Source organism: Lolium rigidum, chromosome 2 (assembly GCF_022539505.1).
Source record: "Lolium rigidum isolate FL_2022 chromosome 2, APGP_CSIRO_Lrig_0.1, whole genome shotgun sequence".
Taxonomy (NCBI): domain Eukaryota; kingdom Viridiplantae; phylum Streptophyta; class Magnoliopsida; order Poales; family Poaceae; genus Lolium; species Lolium rigidum.
The window spans coordinates 81,767,361-81,784,306 of NC_061509.1; the positions used below are offsets into that span (position 1 = coordinate 81,767,361).

General features: G+C 48.1%; 1 protein-coding gene across 6 annotated transcripts; it reads right to left on the reverse strand.

Moving 5' to 3' along the window:
* Positions 1-11,431: 11,431 nt before the first annotated feature.
* LOC124692021 lies at positions 11,432-16,246 on the reverse strand. Of its 6 annotated transcripts, XM_047225316.1 has the most exons (9): positions 15,803-16,246; positions 15,206-15,305; positions 15,006-15,104; positions 14,874-14,936; positions 14,545-14,744; positions 13,713-13,792; positions 13,402-13,540; positions 13,173-13,288; positions 11,432-11,868 (listed from the first exon to the last, which is right to left on the reverse strand). In XM_047225316.1, the coding sequence occupies exons 4-9, from the start codon at positions 14,883-14,885 to the stop codon at positions 11,795-11,797; spliced, it is 621 nt and encodes a 206-aa protein (XP_047081272.1). In that variant the 5' UTR covers positions 14,886-14,936; positions 15,006-15,104; positions 15,206-15,305; positions 15,803-16,246; the 3' UTR covers positions 11,432-11,794. The 6 variants fall into 6 exon arrangements, 2 of the variants coding, with proteins under 2 accessions (XP_047081272.1, XP_047081274.1); XM_047225318.1 differs by lacking the exon at positions 15,206-15,305; XR_006999265.1 differs by having other exon boundaries at positions 11,432-11,828; positions 12,500-13,792; positions 14,545-14,936.
* Positions 16,247-16,946: the final 700 nt, after the last annotated feature.

A 16,946-nucleotide genomic window follows, 5' to 3' on the forward strand; every position in this document is an offset into this window, starting at 1 on the left:
GTTGGGTTGTTGGGAGGTTATCACTTGCTATATCATTTGTTGGAGATACACATGCTTTACTTATTTGTTAACAACTAAAATTGTAAGCAGAGGCATCTGTGAGCCCCTTTGCGAAAGCATCGGAACTTTGACTTGCTAATGTCCCCTAGGACCCGAGTTCTTGTTATCTGTTCCGAGATTGAGCGCTCTACCCATACGTGGGGGAGTGAGACCCCCATCACCCACTACCTTTCCTCGAGTCTGTTTATTGGGAGCCACAACCTTGGTTTTATTTGCTCATATGCACGATATGCACGATTTACTTCCTGTTGCCTTTGGGTGTTTATATTCTGTACTGTACTCATAACGCGGGACTCCTAATCCTTGGCCGGTTGTTAGTGCCCGCCTTGGAAGCCGACGCAAACCTCTGGGTCTGTGTCAGAGTACGACCGAACTTCGTCACGGGTAGCTTAGTTGGGTGGCTCCCATTAAACTCTCTCTTGCATTGGAAACGGTCTTGTTGTGATAGTCCACCTGTAGTAAGTGGGTTCGAGCATGCGTATGGTTATATTTGGGCAACCCCTGCAGGGTGTACATCTTATCGATAAGCCGTGTCCGCGGTTATGGACGACTTGAAATTGTATGGCTTGATCATAGAACAACTTACACCTTATACTTGTTGTTAATAATCTGGTAATAACTTGCGTAGTAATATAGCATTACTACAACCGATATCTAATAAAACTTGTCCACTGTTGAGTGCCTTTTACATTGCTTCTTCGCTTTGTTGAAGGGGATATGTGTAATCGGCTGGGTTATGATTGTGTAGTCTTTAGTTGTTACCTTATGCGCTCTCTTATCTTCTCTGATTAGACGGATGTTGTAGCGTGTCTCTATTGGTTATAGTTTTGCTGCCGCTAAACCTACCATATAGCCCCCGGTGATATATTCGCCTGGCGAGCATAGCCATTTCTAGTCTCGTTAAGTACGTGCCGGAGTTTGTTCCTTGGTACTTACCCTTGCCTTTTCTCTTTATCTTTTGTTTCCTCCCTTTTGTCGGCAACCGATGGCCCGACTTCGACAGGTACAAGATGACGACGATAGCAAGGTTACCCTTCCGGCTTGGCCTGAGCAGGGTTATGGACGCCATCGTTTATCTTCAGAACTCTTAGTCCCATTTGTGTCTTGTCCGTACTCGGACGTATTCGATCTTATGTATGATTTGGATCTTTGTATTGTATATTTGTATCTTGACTCATCGGAGTTGTTGTTGTAATATATGTTTCTTGTGGGCTCTATTGTAATCCTGTTGTAATGTTACCGCTCGTGTTAATTCCTCTGGCATCATGTGTGTGACTCGTCGCGCACGTCGTGTCGGAGGGCGTCTCAGAATCGATATCGTGCGGATTTTGGCGGGATCGCTGGAATCCTCATGGTACCGGTTCCGGGGGCGTCACACCTGTGTCGCCATATACCCCGCTTCTGGTGTCTTTGGAATAATATTACCTCTTGTATCTATCGATATAAAGGACATGTCGAGGTTTTGTACTAGGTTGTTCCTCTCGGCCTCAGGTATATGCTGCAACCGAGATCTTGCCCTATTGCGAGCTGCTCTGTGACTGTCTCCTCCCGAAGTGCCTGATTGTCGACTCAACTCAGCTCTTCGCCTTCTTGACTCGGAAGCCGCGGCTTGCCTCCTATCCAGCGCAACTTTCTGTTTTTCGAGTTCTCGTCTAGCACGGGCCAGTCTATATTGGTATGCTTGTAACTATTTAACTGTGGCGGTCGTAGTCATCGGCTCTGTGCCGTCGATAGCTTTTGCAACTCTGTCCCAAACTGCTTGCGGAAATTATACCATATGTCGTGTTGAAGGTCCAACATATTTGGTTCCCAAACCTCGCGTAAGATCAGTGGGATCGATGTACGGATTTCCCGGATCATCGAAAGCCTCTGATGTCTCCTCCTGTGGGTGACTTGCTTCTCCAATTGCATAGATTTAATGATATTTTGAAGTTTGACCTTTGTCGGGATTGGTGACACAATCGTATAGACCGGCGAAGACCTCCCTAACAGAAGTAGATTTGTCAATGAAGCTGAAGCTGTCGACGCTGTCTGAGTCGCTGCTTATACTGGAGTCCGCAGACGACTCGAAGGACATGCTGCCGAAGATCTTGACGAGTTTTTCGCTTGTCGTAGTTTCGACGAAGCGTGGCGGCGAAATCTCCTCGTCGCCTGTCTCGAACGATGATGATTCCGGAAGATCGGAACCGACTGCCGACGATCCCGACGAAACCGAAACCTCTAGACGATGTGACCCTTCTTTTCCGACGCGGAAGTGGAACATTCCGAACGTCATCTCCATGGGCTCCTCCAGATACTCATATGCATCCAAATGGGAGGGCGGGTGAGGAACAAAATCGACTAGACCAGTTTCGATCTGTTTACCTCTGTCCAACGCGTTGCTTGCTACTGAAGACGTCGACGATGTTGAGCGTGCCATCGAGATCAGCCTTCCCTAGCAATTAATGGTAATCAATTAAAATTAGTAGGAAATTATGTTGCTGAGGGAAGAAATATCGTACAATGGAGAAAATGTTTTCCCTTATTTTCTAAGAGATCATCTCTTAGCTAAGGGAAGATAACCTTCTTTCCCTTCATTTTCTCTCCTCTAACTAAGCAAAAATCTGATGTGGCACCACTAAGGATATCACCCCATTGTACGTGCCCTAATGCCTCAATTAGCGCCCAGAACCTATATATCTTACAATGAGCGACCTTTTTTAGGTACATGTGAAAAGTGATTTTGGCTCATGAGTTCCCGTGCTCTCGTTATTTTTAAAAATAAAAGGTATTTTTATAAGTTATTAAAAAATATGAAAATAATTCTAGAGATTGTAAGTGGTACGTCCCACAATCATGAAAAATCTCAACCCAAAATTCTTTTTATTTTGTCCTAAATAAAAATGACAAAATCTGATATGTTTGAGAGATTGAAAATGACTACTCATATATACACATTTGTCATTTTTGTGTACCTAAGAATATAAAGTATTTAAAATTTATTTTTTACACATTTATGGGATACACCATTGACTATATATATAAAGATTTGTTTCAATTTTTTTGAAATTCAAAAATATAATTTTTATTTATTTTAAAAAGAGATCACTAGTGTGTCCATGTGCACAAAATCTTTTTCCTCGTACAAGGGTCTACCCGGTGGACCTAGGATTTTATGGCAGGGTATGCAACAATAAAAAAAAATTGCGTGCATTTTTGTCCAGCCCATTTATGAATCCAATAATAACTCCAAAATTTGCAACACAAATTGGTTTATCTGCAATAATATGTAGTCAACGATTATGTTGAAAAGGACATGCCTATACATACAAACCGGTACGTGCAGGAAACAACCAGAAGGCGGCGGAAAGCTACAAAACCCATCTAGGGTGCCGTTCTCCTCGCCGGCGATACCGCTGGTCCGCTCTATTTTCGGTGGTCTTGGGGTCTTGGAGGTATGGCGGTCCATGGTCCCTCGTTGGTCGGGAGTTTTCATTCTTAATTTAGTTTTTTTAGTCTCTTTTTTGGGACGGTGAGGCGGCGGCTACATCCTGAAGTCAGAATAAGCTCCTCTCCATCCTATCCTCATTCCGGTGGTGCATCTAGCGCTGACGGAAGGCGCGCATGTAGTTGTGTGTCCGTCAGGATCCGATCGGTTTTCGTATTTGTTGTTTGGTTTCATGTCAGTCTCTTTCAATTTACGGTTGTCATCATTGGTGATGGTTGATACTCTGGTGTATTGATCTTTTGGGATATTAGCACGATGACTTCCCGTATACCTACTATAACAAATTCTACAACGACAAGCTTTGCCTAACTCTGGAAATGGAGGAGCGAGGGCAGCAGTGCGCCTTCGGTTCGTGTTGGTGTCTATAGTCGTCGCTAGGTGGTCCGAGTACCAATTTATAATTTTTTTACTTTTTGAGCTATTTGTACTACTGTTGATGATTATTAATAAATCGGTGGATTTTTTGCAAAAAAAAAGATTAAGTTGAAAAACAATGTAAGTATGGCAATCGGCTACATTGATGATTATCGCGATGTCGTGGGCTCTTGGCGGCCGACGAAGGGCGAACTAGTTGGCCGGTGCGGTGTGGGTATGGGCTCCCAGAGAAGGTCTGCGCCATTCAGTTCCTCCCCTGGAAGCTGGATAAGAACTCTGGATAGATCAAGATTCGAGTGAGCCAAGGGCCAAGGTAGTTGAATCAGCAAAACAAACCAGCTGTATTCTGGGTTTGATCGAAAAAATGAGTTGTGCAAAACCTGCTAGAATTAATCGCGATTAGGTTAGCCAATTCATTTACATGCACTACCAGCCTGAGTTGTGTTCGAGTCTTATTAGAGCTAACATACCTGAGTACTCGTATCTAGTTTGAGTCATACACTAATTACTAGCAAGCAACCGAGAGCTGGGGCGCTGGGCAATACAGCTAGCACATCCGGCATACCGAGAGCTGGGCAAGCGAGAGAGAGCGCTTTTCGCATACGTGAGGTTGTATTAGTATTAGAAAATCAGAGCTAGCAGATTTCAAAAAAAAAAAAAAAAATCAGAGCTAGCAGCATACGTTAGCAGTTAGCACAACAACCAAGTGTGGCTATAGTCTAACGGCAGCACAGGAAAGCCTCTGAAACACATAAATCTGACACAGCCCAAAGCCCACTTCGTAAAATGTCAGCAGAGAAAACGTCGTGCAGCTGTTCAGAATAATGCACTAGAGGGCCCAAAAAAATGGAGCGAGCGATGGAGGAAAGGAAACACGCGAGGAGAGATTAGGGCATCTTTAGCGGCTCAACGCAAAGCGGATGCTTTTGTTGGTGACCACGTGGTCAGAAAATGTGTATGTACCCCATCCAACGGCGTGATGCATAGTGTTCGACATATTTGTTTAGATGGAACGCGGCCTAAATTTGGGTCGCGTCTGCACGGACGTCCGCACGCTTCTCTCACGGGCCCGCCTGGCAGTGCCACAGACACTTCTTTAGCGCGACTTAACTTGCGGGCGGCGCGGTGTACCGCATTGAAGGCGTAGTGGCGCCCGAGCCGTTTTAAGTTTTGCTTGGTGGCGCCCCTCTTCTCGGCCGCACCATTGCCAGAGCCCGCCGTATCCACCCACCTGACGCCATGGGGGAGTCTTGGCCGTTCCGCAAGACGAAGAACGACCACGAGGCTAGCGGCTCGCAGTCCTGCAAAAGCCGCGGGTAGGGCGGTACGTCCGCATCGAGCTTGCACGCCGCCTCTGGGAGGAAAACCGACCAATGACATGGTCGAATGCGTGCCTGCCTGGAGGAGGCTGGTAACTCAACTCCAGACGCGTGCCGGTCCCTTCCGTGCCACGCGAGGGTCGAGAGCGCCCTGACGAGGTGCGCCGCCGCCGAGCCATCCCACCGTTCGATCTCCGAGAAGATCCGGCGTACGCGCTTAACTCGTACAACTGGATCTCCTTTGGGACGTGGGAGCCAAGCGGGGTACCTCGGCGACATCGACTACTTCGACCGTGAGCTAGCCGCAGACGACGACGACGATGAGGCGAGTCCGACGAGGGCGATGAGGACGAGGACGACGACGCTGCTAAGGCCGGGTACGAGGCCTCATCGGACGGCAATGTCTAAGGCGGAGACAACAATCACGACGACGGTGGTCCAGCGTGGGATCCGGAGATCCAGCCGCCGGACAATAGCAGCTCGCTATGTGGGACGGTCTGACCATCCAGCTTCGCGAGTCCTCGTTGGCGCAGGAAAGGCCAGCGACTCCTCCGGCCACGCCGACGCGTACGAATGTGCGGGCACCGTCTGATGCTCCTTCGGCAACCTAGGATCCGTGGTCACCATCACCACAGAGTGCCCTTCCTCCTCCACCTCCGGTGAACCTGCTCCCATGGCGGATGCCGGAGATCACCGACCTCGTCAGCAACGACGAGCAGTAGTCCGTACCTAGGTTTTAGCAGGCCTTGCTGGCCCTTTTTTATTTTCTAAAGCATTTTAATGTATTTTTCCAAATATGTAAATTATAGTTTTTAAATGAGAAAAAAATTATACGTCAAGCCGCTGGAAACACCCTAGACGCAAACGGACGCGGTGTAGATTTCGGGCTTCCCCAAGCTTAAGGCGATGACGAATGCTTAAGGCGATGGCGAGAGAAGCGAGAAACGTAAATGTTTTTTATACGTGTAGCATTAGTCTTTTTTTTACGAGACAGACAGAGAGCTCTTTTACCTCTCCATTTCGTCAAAGTGGGCTTTGGGCTGTGTCAGATTTCTGTGTTTCTATGTCCCTCTGCAGTTTTGGGTACTAAGAGCATCTCCACTCGTCCCCCCGAACAGGCCCCCGGCGAGCCATTTTTACATCCGGACGGCCCCCGATTCCTCGTTTTCATCCGGATTTGGCCCTTCATCCATCCGGCGTGCCCACGCCATCCCCGGTCCCCCGGGGCGCGCTCGGGGACTCCGGACGAAAGATTTTGGCGCGAAACGTCGTGTGGACCCGCGTAGTCGGCGACAGGAAAACCAAATCCTGACGATTTTCCCTCCAATTTGCTTGCATATCCCCATTCCCTCCAATTTGCTTGCATATCCCCATTCTCTCCCGCCGAATTTGTCCATTCTCCTCGTCTTCCAGTTCCAGTTCCCGGCGGCGTCTTCTCGTCCACCACCGCTCTCCTCCTCGTCTTCTCGTCCACCACAATGTCGCCGAAGGCGACGACAAGGAAGCCGCGGGCGAAGAAGGAGCGGCCGCCGGGCATGACGAATGCAGAGTGGGCGGCGGACGAGAAGCGGCGCGAGGTGGAAACATGCGGCAGGGCGGAGAGGGTGAAAAAAGCCGCCGCCAAGAGGGCGGCAGCGGCGGCCCAGGACGAACAAGCGAGGAAGATCAGCATGGCCATGAGCGGCGGCGGCGGCGGCGCCATGTTCCCCGGCCAATGGCCGGCGCAAGGTACAAGTAGTTCCCCGTCGTCCTTCTCCCTTTCGATGTACTCGCCGTCGCCACCTGCCATGTTCGAAGAGGGCGCCTACGTCCAACCGTACAGGTTCACGCCGTCGCCGCCCGAGCTTGACGTCGGCATCGGCGGCCAGTTCGAGGGCAGCTCGCCGGTCATGCGACGAGGGCCGCTCCCGTTCGGCGCGATGGCGGCGCCGAACGAAGAGGAGATCCACGAGATGATCACCTCCGGCTCCATGGCCGCCGCTGCGAGCCCGGGGTTCTTCATGGCCACCGCCGCCGCGAGCCCGGGGTTCTTCACGCAAGAGGAGGCGAGGGCGACGGCAGCTGTGGCGGCGCGCAACGAGCATCGGGAGGATGTTGCCGATGGAAGCCAAGTCGTCGAAGAAGAAGACGAAGAAGAAGAAGAGCCAACTCAAGCCGCCGCCAACCTGTCGAAGGGGAAGAAGGAGAGGAAGAAGGAGTCGCCGCCTGCCGAACCGCGTATCAAATGGACGCCGAAGGAAGCGGATTGCCTCGCCGAAGCTTGGATGACCGTGTCCACGAACGGCATAAACGGGGCCAATCAGTCGTTCGACACATATTGGCTTCGAGTGAGGCAGGCGTACGAGGAATGTAAACTCGTCGATCCCTACTTCAAAAAGACGAACATGAACGTGTACCGGGGAGACAAGGCAATGGCCACCCATTGGGGGATCATGCAGACGGCGTGCAACAAATGGCACGGCATACAGGAGGAGGTCGACAAACGGCCGATCAGCGGCCACGACTTGGAGCAAAAGGTATGCTTCGTCGACCCTGCATCACCGAGGTACATCGTTGTGAGCTGACCCGTATCGCCGTGCTCTTTTTTCCCCAGCTGCGCCGTGCTTTGGACATGTACACGGACGACACCGGCCTGCAGTTCAAGTTCACGAACGTCTACGCCCACCTCGAGAACTGCGAGAAGTGGAAGGAAACCCGCACGACCCTCTCGAAGAGCAAGACCGAGCAGTACAACCCCGACGCTCCGGCGGCTTGCGCGGCGGAAGGGCGCCCGAACTCGGCCGAGAAGAAGCTCAAAGAGCTCAAAAAGACGGGCAATCCCGCCGACGGGATGCGGGCGTCGATCGACAAGTGCTGGGCCGACTTGAGGTCGCACGCCGACGGGAGGAACGACAAGTTCGACGGCAGGTGGCGGGAGATGCTCGCCAACCAAGGCGTCCGGATCGCCCTGCCGAAGACGACGGCGGCGGCGAAGAAGAGGAACACAAACTTGGTGTTCTGCGATGGGCGGCGGCAACATGGAGCCGATGGACGAGGAGACGAGGAGTGGTACCAGGGCCACCGCAGCGACATCCTCCGAGCCACTCCGGCCAGTCCTTCGTCGTCTCCGCCGGCTCCTACCTCGGCTTCCTCACCATCTACCTCATCGATTGCGGCTGCTTCGACGTCCACTGCCGCTGCTTCGTCGTCGACTGCCGCAGCCGCTTCGGCCACGGCGTGTGAGGAAACTGGTCCGTCGGACACCGCCGTGCCGGCCGGGACTGCCGATGAGCCTGTTTCCGTGTAATTTCCCTCCGATCGCCGATCTGTGGCTGATCCTTTTGCTCCTTTTGCCGATCAACTGGCCGTACTTGTAGCGCGGGACGGCGCTTTGTTTGAATTTAAACTATGTCCGCCGAACTTCGGGTGGACGACTGGAAATACGGTACTCCCCACGACTTAATTTCGTCCAATCCGGCGGTTGTTTCGTCCGGATTTGGCCGTGGGGAGCGCCAACGAGTGGAGATGCTCTAAGTCAGAGGATCTCGTTCCCCAAGGGAGCTGGGCCTCAGGGTATGCCCTGTGTGTCCGCCACTTACCATTGTACATGTCTCATTGCCCTGCTGCCTTGGGAGAACAGCAATATACGCCAAATGCTTCTTAAAATAGATTTTCGTCCCCTATATTAATATAGCAACCAAGATACAACAAACTTATTGAAGTTGTAGCATAACCAAGCCCAAACAAAAAACACAAAAAAAGATAAGAGAAACAAATGAGGAATGGCGACACCCGCAGGTGTCGCCGCGTCGGTGTCGGACAAGCCGACATGGATTTATCCCGACCCACACCGCCACCACTCCGAACAATCCGAATTGCTCCACCCCACCTACCGTCCACCAGCATATGCCAGCACGGTCTTGAAGTCATCCTCGTCGTCGCTCAAAGGTCACCAACGCGAGGCCTAGAAGCAGACGGTGAGTGCAAGGTCGGGGATAGCTGCATCACAACCACGCACCTCCACCGCCCGATATGGTGGTAGTCAACCGAACGTAGCAGCAAGAACAAGCCAGTCCTTAACTGGCCCGACATAGTGCTCGTCGCCATGCTACAACTGGCCGGTTGTGCGTCGCCGTCGCCAACCACTGCCACCACACCTTCGCTGCTACCAGGGGACCGACATCGAGCCAGGGGACAGAGGCCCGCCCCAACCCAGATCGGGCCTAGAAGGGCCCAGTGGGCAAAGCGAGCACCACCAGCCGCTCGGCCAACCCCACCGCTGCGCTACCGCCGCGCCAGCTCCCACCCGACCTGGGGAAATCACGTCGCCAGGTCGACCGCCGCCAGCCGAAACGCACCATCGCCATCGAGGAGCCGACTGCGCCCCCTCCACGCGACGGGTAGAGGCGGCCCCACGGGGCAATGCCCGGTGGCCCACGCCGATGGCAAAGAGAGCTAGGGGAAGGAGCTGAGAGAGGGAGAGGCTAGGGTTTCGCCCATCGCCCGGAGGGGGGGCGGGGGGTGAGCGAGCGAAGCAGTTTTTCCCTTTCTTGTGTGGAGACTTCGAACTGTCATCTATACGTCAAATGCTAGTCTGGCTTTCAACATCATTTTTGTGTCGGCTATATTATGCTCTCCTCCACGGCTCCACGCGCTTTCTTCTCCAGGCTTCTAATTTGTTGTTGTCCAAAAGAGTCGATTTGTACTCAACCGTGCATTCTCTCTCTTTCTTTTACAAAGAGCATATATTAATATCGCGGAAATATTAAATACTCCCAACCTCTACAACAACGTACTCCATTAGCGGCATTACATATGCACACAAGCAAAAAAAAAAAATTATTAAAAAAAGAGAAGTCCCGTTACAGTGATGTTAGCTTAGCCCAAATACACCGCCCAACAACCTTTCGCAGTCGAACGATAACGTAGCTCCGCTTTTCGGCCAGACACACGTATCAGCCAATCTACCAAGTACCAACATACACACGATACACCAAGCAGCTAGCTAGCCTTGATCGATCGATCAAGCACTGCTAGCAACAGCACACACACACGTATATTGCAAGTCGTTGGAAACAATACACGATTTGGTTTAACCTCTTTTTCTGCCCTCTGCTCGTAAGCTTTCTTGGGGATTTTTCTCATATATTTATAGCACAATGACAAGACCTAGACAAACCGAGTTAGGCTGTCTAACACGATTACGACTAGTATACAAATACGGCATACAAACCTGTCTAATGGAACAACACGTTCCAACGCATATGAAGAGTTTGGACTAGTTCCAACAATCTCCCCCTAATCGAAATTTATCTCACCGACTCGACCACGAACAAATCTAATTGCCAGGCCAGATTGTTCCTCACAATCTCCTCCTAATTTTGACTTGTCGACATACAGACTCAACTCAACGTATGTGTTGGTATCAAATTGCTCTGATACCAATTGTTGGGATTCGCCAATGGATCAATCACATCAAACTAGACGAACACATGTAGACAAAAATTATTGCCAAGGGTGCGTATCGACCCTCTAAATCATTTTCTTTATTTCTATTTTCTCAAACTCTCGATATGATCCAGATGCCTAGTTACGCTGACAGGCGGACATCTTCATAGATGGCCGTCAAAGCTCTATGATCCATCGTCTCATCGACGATCTTGTCATCTTTCAGCTCCACCGCGTTCCAGATTTTGGCACCACGCATCAACGCCTTCATCTTGATCGCCCAAATCGAGTAGTTGCTCTTCATCAGCATTGGAACTTGACCAAACATGATACCTCCGTCCGCAGCCATGATCTTGGTCGTCGCTCCTCCCGGCGACGTCGAACCCATCGGCTCTGATACCAATTGTTAGCTTAGCCCGAATACACCGCTCGACAACCTTTCGTAGATGAACGATAACGTAGCTCCGCTTTTAGGCGAGACACACGTACCGGCCAATCTGCCAAGATACACACGATACACCAAGCAGCTAGCTAGCCTTGATTGATCGATCAAGCACTACTAGCAACAGCACACGCCCATAAATTGCACTAGTGGTTGGGGCGCCCCATGGGGCGCCTCCTCACCGGTCCTTGGGGTCCTAATCAAGGGAAGAACACTACTTTTATTAGCCTTTGGTTCAGGACATGCTCCAACACAAATAACAATTAGGATTGTACATTTATCAAAGAGCCAATGTAAGATGAAGACAAGAAATCAGTTCAATTGCAAGAATATGGGGCAGTTTCAACTTCTTTCGAACCAATAAACACCATAACAGCGGTAAAAACCAGCCGTAGCACTCCATTCATCAAGTAACGCATCATCTCATAGCCAGACAAAACAACGGTCCACTCAGAACACACAAACGTTCACACCAGCAGAGGAAAAGTACGTGCCACTCAGGTTGCTCATTGTTCCCAGCACACATATCTACACTGCCGCACACCAGCGGGGACTAAGAATGCATGACTCTGTTTGCAAGTGGTTGTGATGAAGGCGGTTTGAATCAATAGTTGCTATGGCTTCTCTTCGATTGGAGGTCGGCAGCTGTGACCTTGATGGTTGTCTTGGCATGTGATCTCGACTTCAGAACACCGTTCGGGTTGATGGCCTGCCATATCTTGAACACAGCCCACGCCGTCCCAACCGAAGAGTCAATCCTCCATTTGTATAAATAATAATTAAATCAATAGACCTGGAAGTAACGAGACAAGGACAATGCTCTTTCTACTCCTACAAATCATCAATTACTGGTAGAAAGTCCTAGCAGATGTGTTTCCTTCATTGAAACAACTTGATGGACATAAAGAATTGGAAGCCACACATGACACATTTTGAGAACAAAAAACTTAATTCTTCTGAGCACAAATATTTGGTTCTTGGCACTACTTCAATAATTAATGAGAGGACATCTATTAGCATGAAACAAATCTAATTTCCTGACCTCATAAAGATGCTAAATAAAGGTGCTTTGATAGTTTATTTAGATCTGCCCATAAAAAGTGAAGCTTTAATGCATACCAACAGGACATATCAAAGTGAAACTGAGCAACATTTATCAATATAACACATTTTTTTAGGCTTCTTTCAGTTTTTTTGAAGCTGCAATATACCATTAGGTTTAAGGATTTAAGCGAGACATTGATCATTTTTCAAGTGGTTTTGATTGACATACCAAAATAAGTTCAACCTTAAAAGAATGGTCTCTACTTTATAGAGCTAATCTAACACACATACAAATAATTTTAGAGGTCCACCATACGAATCATACGCAACACACATAAGACTGACCGCATTTAGAAACAAAATTTTCCTCCTTGCTTGTTACCTATAATATAAACCACACAAAAAAAGAAATTTGATCAGAAATGCCTGGTCTAGACAAACCCCAAAAGCAACACCCTTTCTTTAACAAAAGCTAAATTGGATATGAGAAGATGGAACGAATGGATATAAATATTCATATGAGCACAATTCCAAGCCGGAGTACACCTATTCATCGAAGCACTAAAGCTTTATGCATGATCAGTTCGTTCACATGGCCCAAATGGTGCCACGGTCACACAACATGGACACAGATCAGACAATGACTACTTCCGAGGTCCACATCAGAAAGAAGCTAATCTGCAGCATGTGTGTGTATGAAACAGATCTTTAAAAAGCTTATATTTAAATCCATGCATTTGATGTAATGTGAAACCTATTTCAATTTCTAACCTAAACAAACTGGAAGGAAATAGAACTATAAACTGCTCACAGACATCAAGAAAAGCAGCAATAAGCGGTAAAGATAATCTTTATTGAAGGTTGTCCTAGAGAAAAACAATCAGAACCTAGATGTAAACTTTGTACCAAATGCAGAAAAATTTGCAAACCAATGAGCTATCATTAAGCACCGCTCAGAGCAAGAAAATTTACCAAAGTTTAAATCTCTGTTGCCTATCATTGAAACAAGCTCATGTACCTTTCAAACAGCATATTCCTGTGTCACTATGAAGGTGACTGTGCATAATATTCAGTCCATTTTTTATTACCTTCATTGCACTTCGATGCAAACCGTTGTGCAATAAACACAACAACCTGCATGGATAAGTCCCCGTTGCCACACATGTTTATAAAGGACAAAGTGGTACCACCAGATTGTCACACATGCCCAAGGGAACTCAAATACCAGTAAAAGATGTAGAGCGTACCATATGGACTGTAGTCTGAGAGTGCAATAAGTATATGGATCATATATCAAACCAAATCTATCCATGCAGTACCAAGAAGGAAATTCTGGGCGACACTGATCTTGTTGTAACTCCGACCAATGCTCTAAAATAGCTTTCCCTGCATCAGGTCAGCAAACCAGAAGGAATGAGTGTCTGACACATTGAGAGAATACACTGATCTAGAGACAATGCAAATAGAGCTCATAAAAAAGGCATATATCTGCAGTGAAAACTGAACTAAGCAACTACTTTATTTTGGGTTGCACTATGTACAGATTGAGAGAATACACCTCCATTTTCTCTTATTCCTGTGCCTTCTATCTTTTGGATTCCTCTGTAAATTAACCAAAACCAAACATTTGCCACCAACCTAAATCAGTTTCAGAGTCATATACTGATAAATATATTAGCATGCAAAATGAACATAAAATTAACTCATATTAGTTCAGCTCTTTTAGTGTTCAGCCCTACTACTGAACATACAAAGAACTGAATGTTTTTACTAATTCAACGTAACAATTTCACCATATTAGCATCATAAAAGATATACACAGGTATCTACTTTAATGTAGAAAGCAAAATACCACATCAAGAGGTGAACAAAAGCACACATTTTTTTGGAAATACTGGAGCTTAGAGTAATCGGGGAAGCAAGCTGAGTGTTCAAATTCAAGTATAACTCCATAAAATACTACGGTGTACGCCTCAGCCTCTGCAGGATCAATCCACCAGAAGAACCCATGTGCTCAATTTTTTGCAAAACTTAACTCTTGAGCAGCAAAATGTGACATCAGTATTTTCAGACGAGCTGCAAGTTGTGATCCTTCCATTCATGTTCCCACCTCCCATTTCATCGTGCATGATCCATTGAGTACTGCTCTACTTCCTGTTAACTCAAGCACACGCAGCTGATGTCCTCCGCCCATGTTGCTAGTTGCCACCACAATCAGGCACCAGTGACCCAAGAAAGTAGACCCAACAAAAAATAACTTAATAACCTCTTCGACAACCAATGAACAAAGAATATATTTAACTGCACCAACGACCCAACACAAAATTTACTTAAACCCCCATTCAACTCCAAGCAATTTAAGCAGAGAAAATTTCTTAGGCGGCCAGTACCTGCATGAAGGTTTGGAACCTCGCCAGCTGCATGGTGCTTCTTCTCGGTGGCTGATTCTCAAAGCTTCTCTTCGGGTGGTGTGGAGAGTGTACAAGTTCCGTGCTGGCGAAGACATCCCGACTCTGCAGCGTTGAAAGCCGGGTTCACAAACCTCATCAACGTAGAGGCCCTCCCTCCGCCGCTGCGGGAGATGATGATGCTACACACGGTTGACAGAGAAAAACATGGACAACACCAATCTGAAGGGGAAAAACGGGAAGGGGCAAGGGCAAGGAATCGGAAGCATTTACAAGAGAGCCTACCAAAGAAAGGTAAGGAAGAACTATACCTCATGAATCATGGGCGAATGAAACAGGGAGCAGTGATCCAGCGCGGCACCATAAACAACTGTCTGCGAAGGAGACACGAAATCAGGACGGAAAGTACAGCAGAAGAAATCCGAAACAAGAAACCAACACACCTCAACCAAATAAATTCCATAGTCAAGCCATCTGAGACACGCTCCTGCAAGTCCAAATCAACAGGTTTCTCGTCGGCTCAATTGCCTTGGTCGTCTATTCTGTGAATTTGTAAATACAGAACACAATGTAAAACTTATAATCTCAGAAAGATATTAAGGAGAAAAAAACAGAGCACAACTAAACATAGGAGAATGCATACATGTGATCCACTCCATGGAATAGTTGGAACTCCTGATGCTTACAGTGCTATGAATATTCGTTCTCTAGCTCTAATTAGAAATGGTTCTTTCCATATGTCCCTGTATAGACATAATTAGCCATTCATTTATTCATGTGACAAAATAACATGCTGACATAGATGAGCTTGTTTTCAGCACTCAGATTACCCTATTGTAGACTTCGCCACTGACACTGAGGGATGTTCCTCAGCTTCTAATATTCTAGCACTCCACTATTGGGCAGGTTCAAAATCTACATGTTCCATATATAGAGAATAGATTTCATGTGATTCTCAATGCGGGCTTACAAATATGTAGTATCCTGTCAATATGGATCAACCATATATATATATATATAATTCAATATCACCATGGTATTTCTCTTAATATTAGCCAGATGCACAGGATCACATGTTTCTATCAAAACGAAAATAGCCAAGAAATCTAATAACAAATTGAGTCAAAGGTTTGCCATATGATCAAATATAGCCTCATCATATCCATCTAACTCGGAAGAGTAAGTAAAGAATAAGCAAAATACATGAAGGAATAAACGTGGCCGTATAGCAATACCATACCTCCAGAGATCTTGCTTGTAGACGAGCTCGTTGAGGAGCTTCTCGCTGGAGTCTACCGCTTCTCCGTCGGCCATGGCGAAGCCGCCCACGAGTGCTTGAGGACCGAAGGCGATTCGGCGCCCCGTTGCCTTCACCAAAGGGGATCTGCCGACATCGACAGTGTGGTGGTGCGGAGGCTGCTCCACCGCCGCCGTCGATGATGCGCCCACGGTGTTGCTAGTGAGGAGGGAGAGGAAAACAGCGACCGCCGCTGCTGCCCCATGGAGGGCGTCGGGAAGAGGAGAACGCAGCGCAGGGGTCACGGCTTGCGCTTGTGGCAGAGCTAGGGTTTACCCGCGAGTGCAGCGGTGTGTGGGGGCGGATGAGATTGAGGACGAGGCACAGTGAGTGAGGGGAAGCACGAGGGGAGGGGCACAAGATGCGGCGGCAGCGAGGAGAGGAGAAGGCGAGAGGCGGCGGCGCCGGCGCCGGCGCCAGGGAATGAGGTAGGGCTCGGGCTGCCTCTCCTCACGATCTCTTTTTCCCCTGGATGTTGTTTCCATCACTCGTTTGAGCCGGTTACATGGCGACACGTGGGCCAGCAGGTGCAGATGACGGGAGGCCAGCGCCCAGCCCGTGAGCGCCTCGTGGATAGCCCAGGAATTGCTCTAGGGTGCACGCACTTGCTTATTCTCAATGTCACCGGAAACAATACACAATTTGGTTTAACCTCTTTTTTTCCCTCTGCTCGTAAGCTTCCTGGGGGACTTTTCTCATATATTTATAGCACAATTACAAGACCTAGACAAACCAACTTAGACTGTCCAACACGATTACGACTAGTATACGAATACAACATGCAAGCCTGATTCATGGAACAACACGTTCTGACTCCAACACATACGAAGAGTTTGGACTAGTTCCAACAAGTGATACTACAGTGATCTAATTCTCTCTCATCTTACATGGAACACAATGCAATTTTTCTGTTTGTGAGTGTATTTAAACACTATCACACATCTATATTATTTCCTCCGTAGAATGGCCTCATGAGTTCAGGATTCCGTCGGTGCACTCAACTTCTTACTTCCTCCGCGTATTAAGATCCGGCTATTGAATTGTATACACTAGTCAATTCATCTAAAAGTTTGAAACTGTTGAAAGA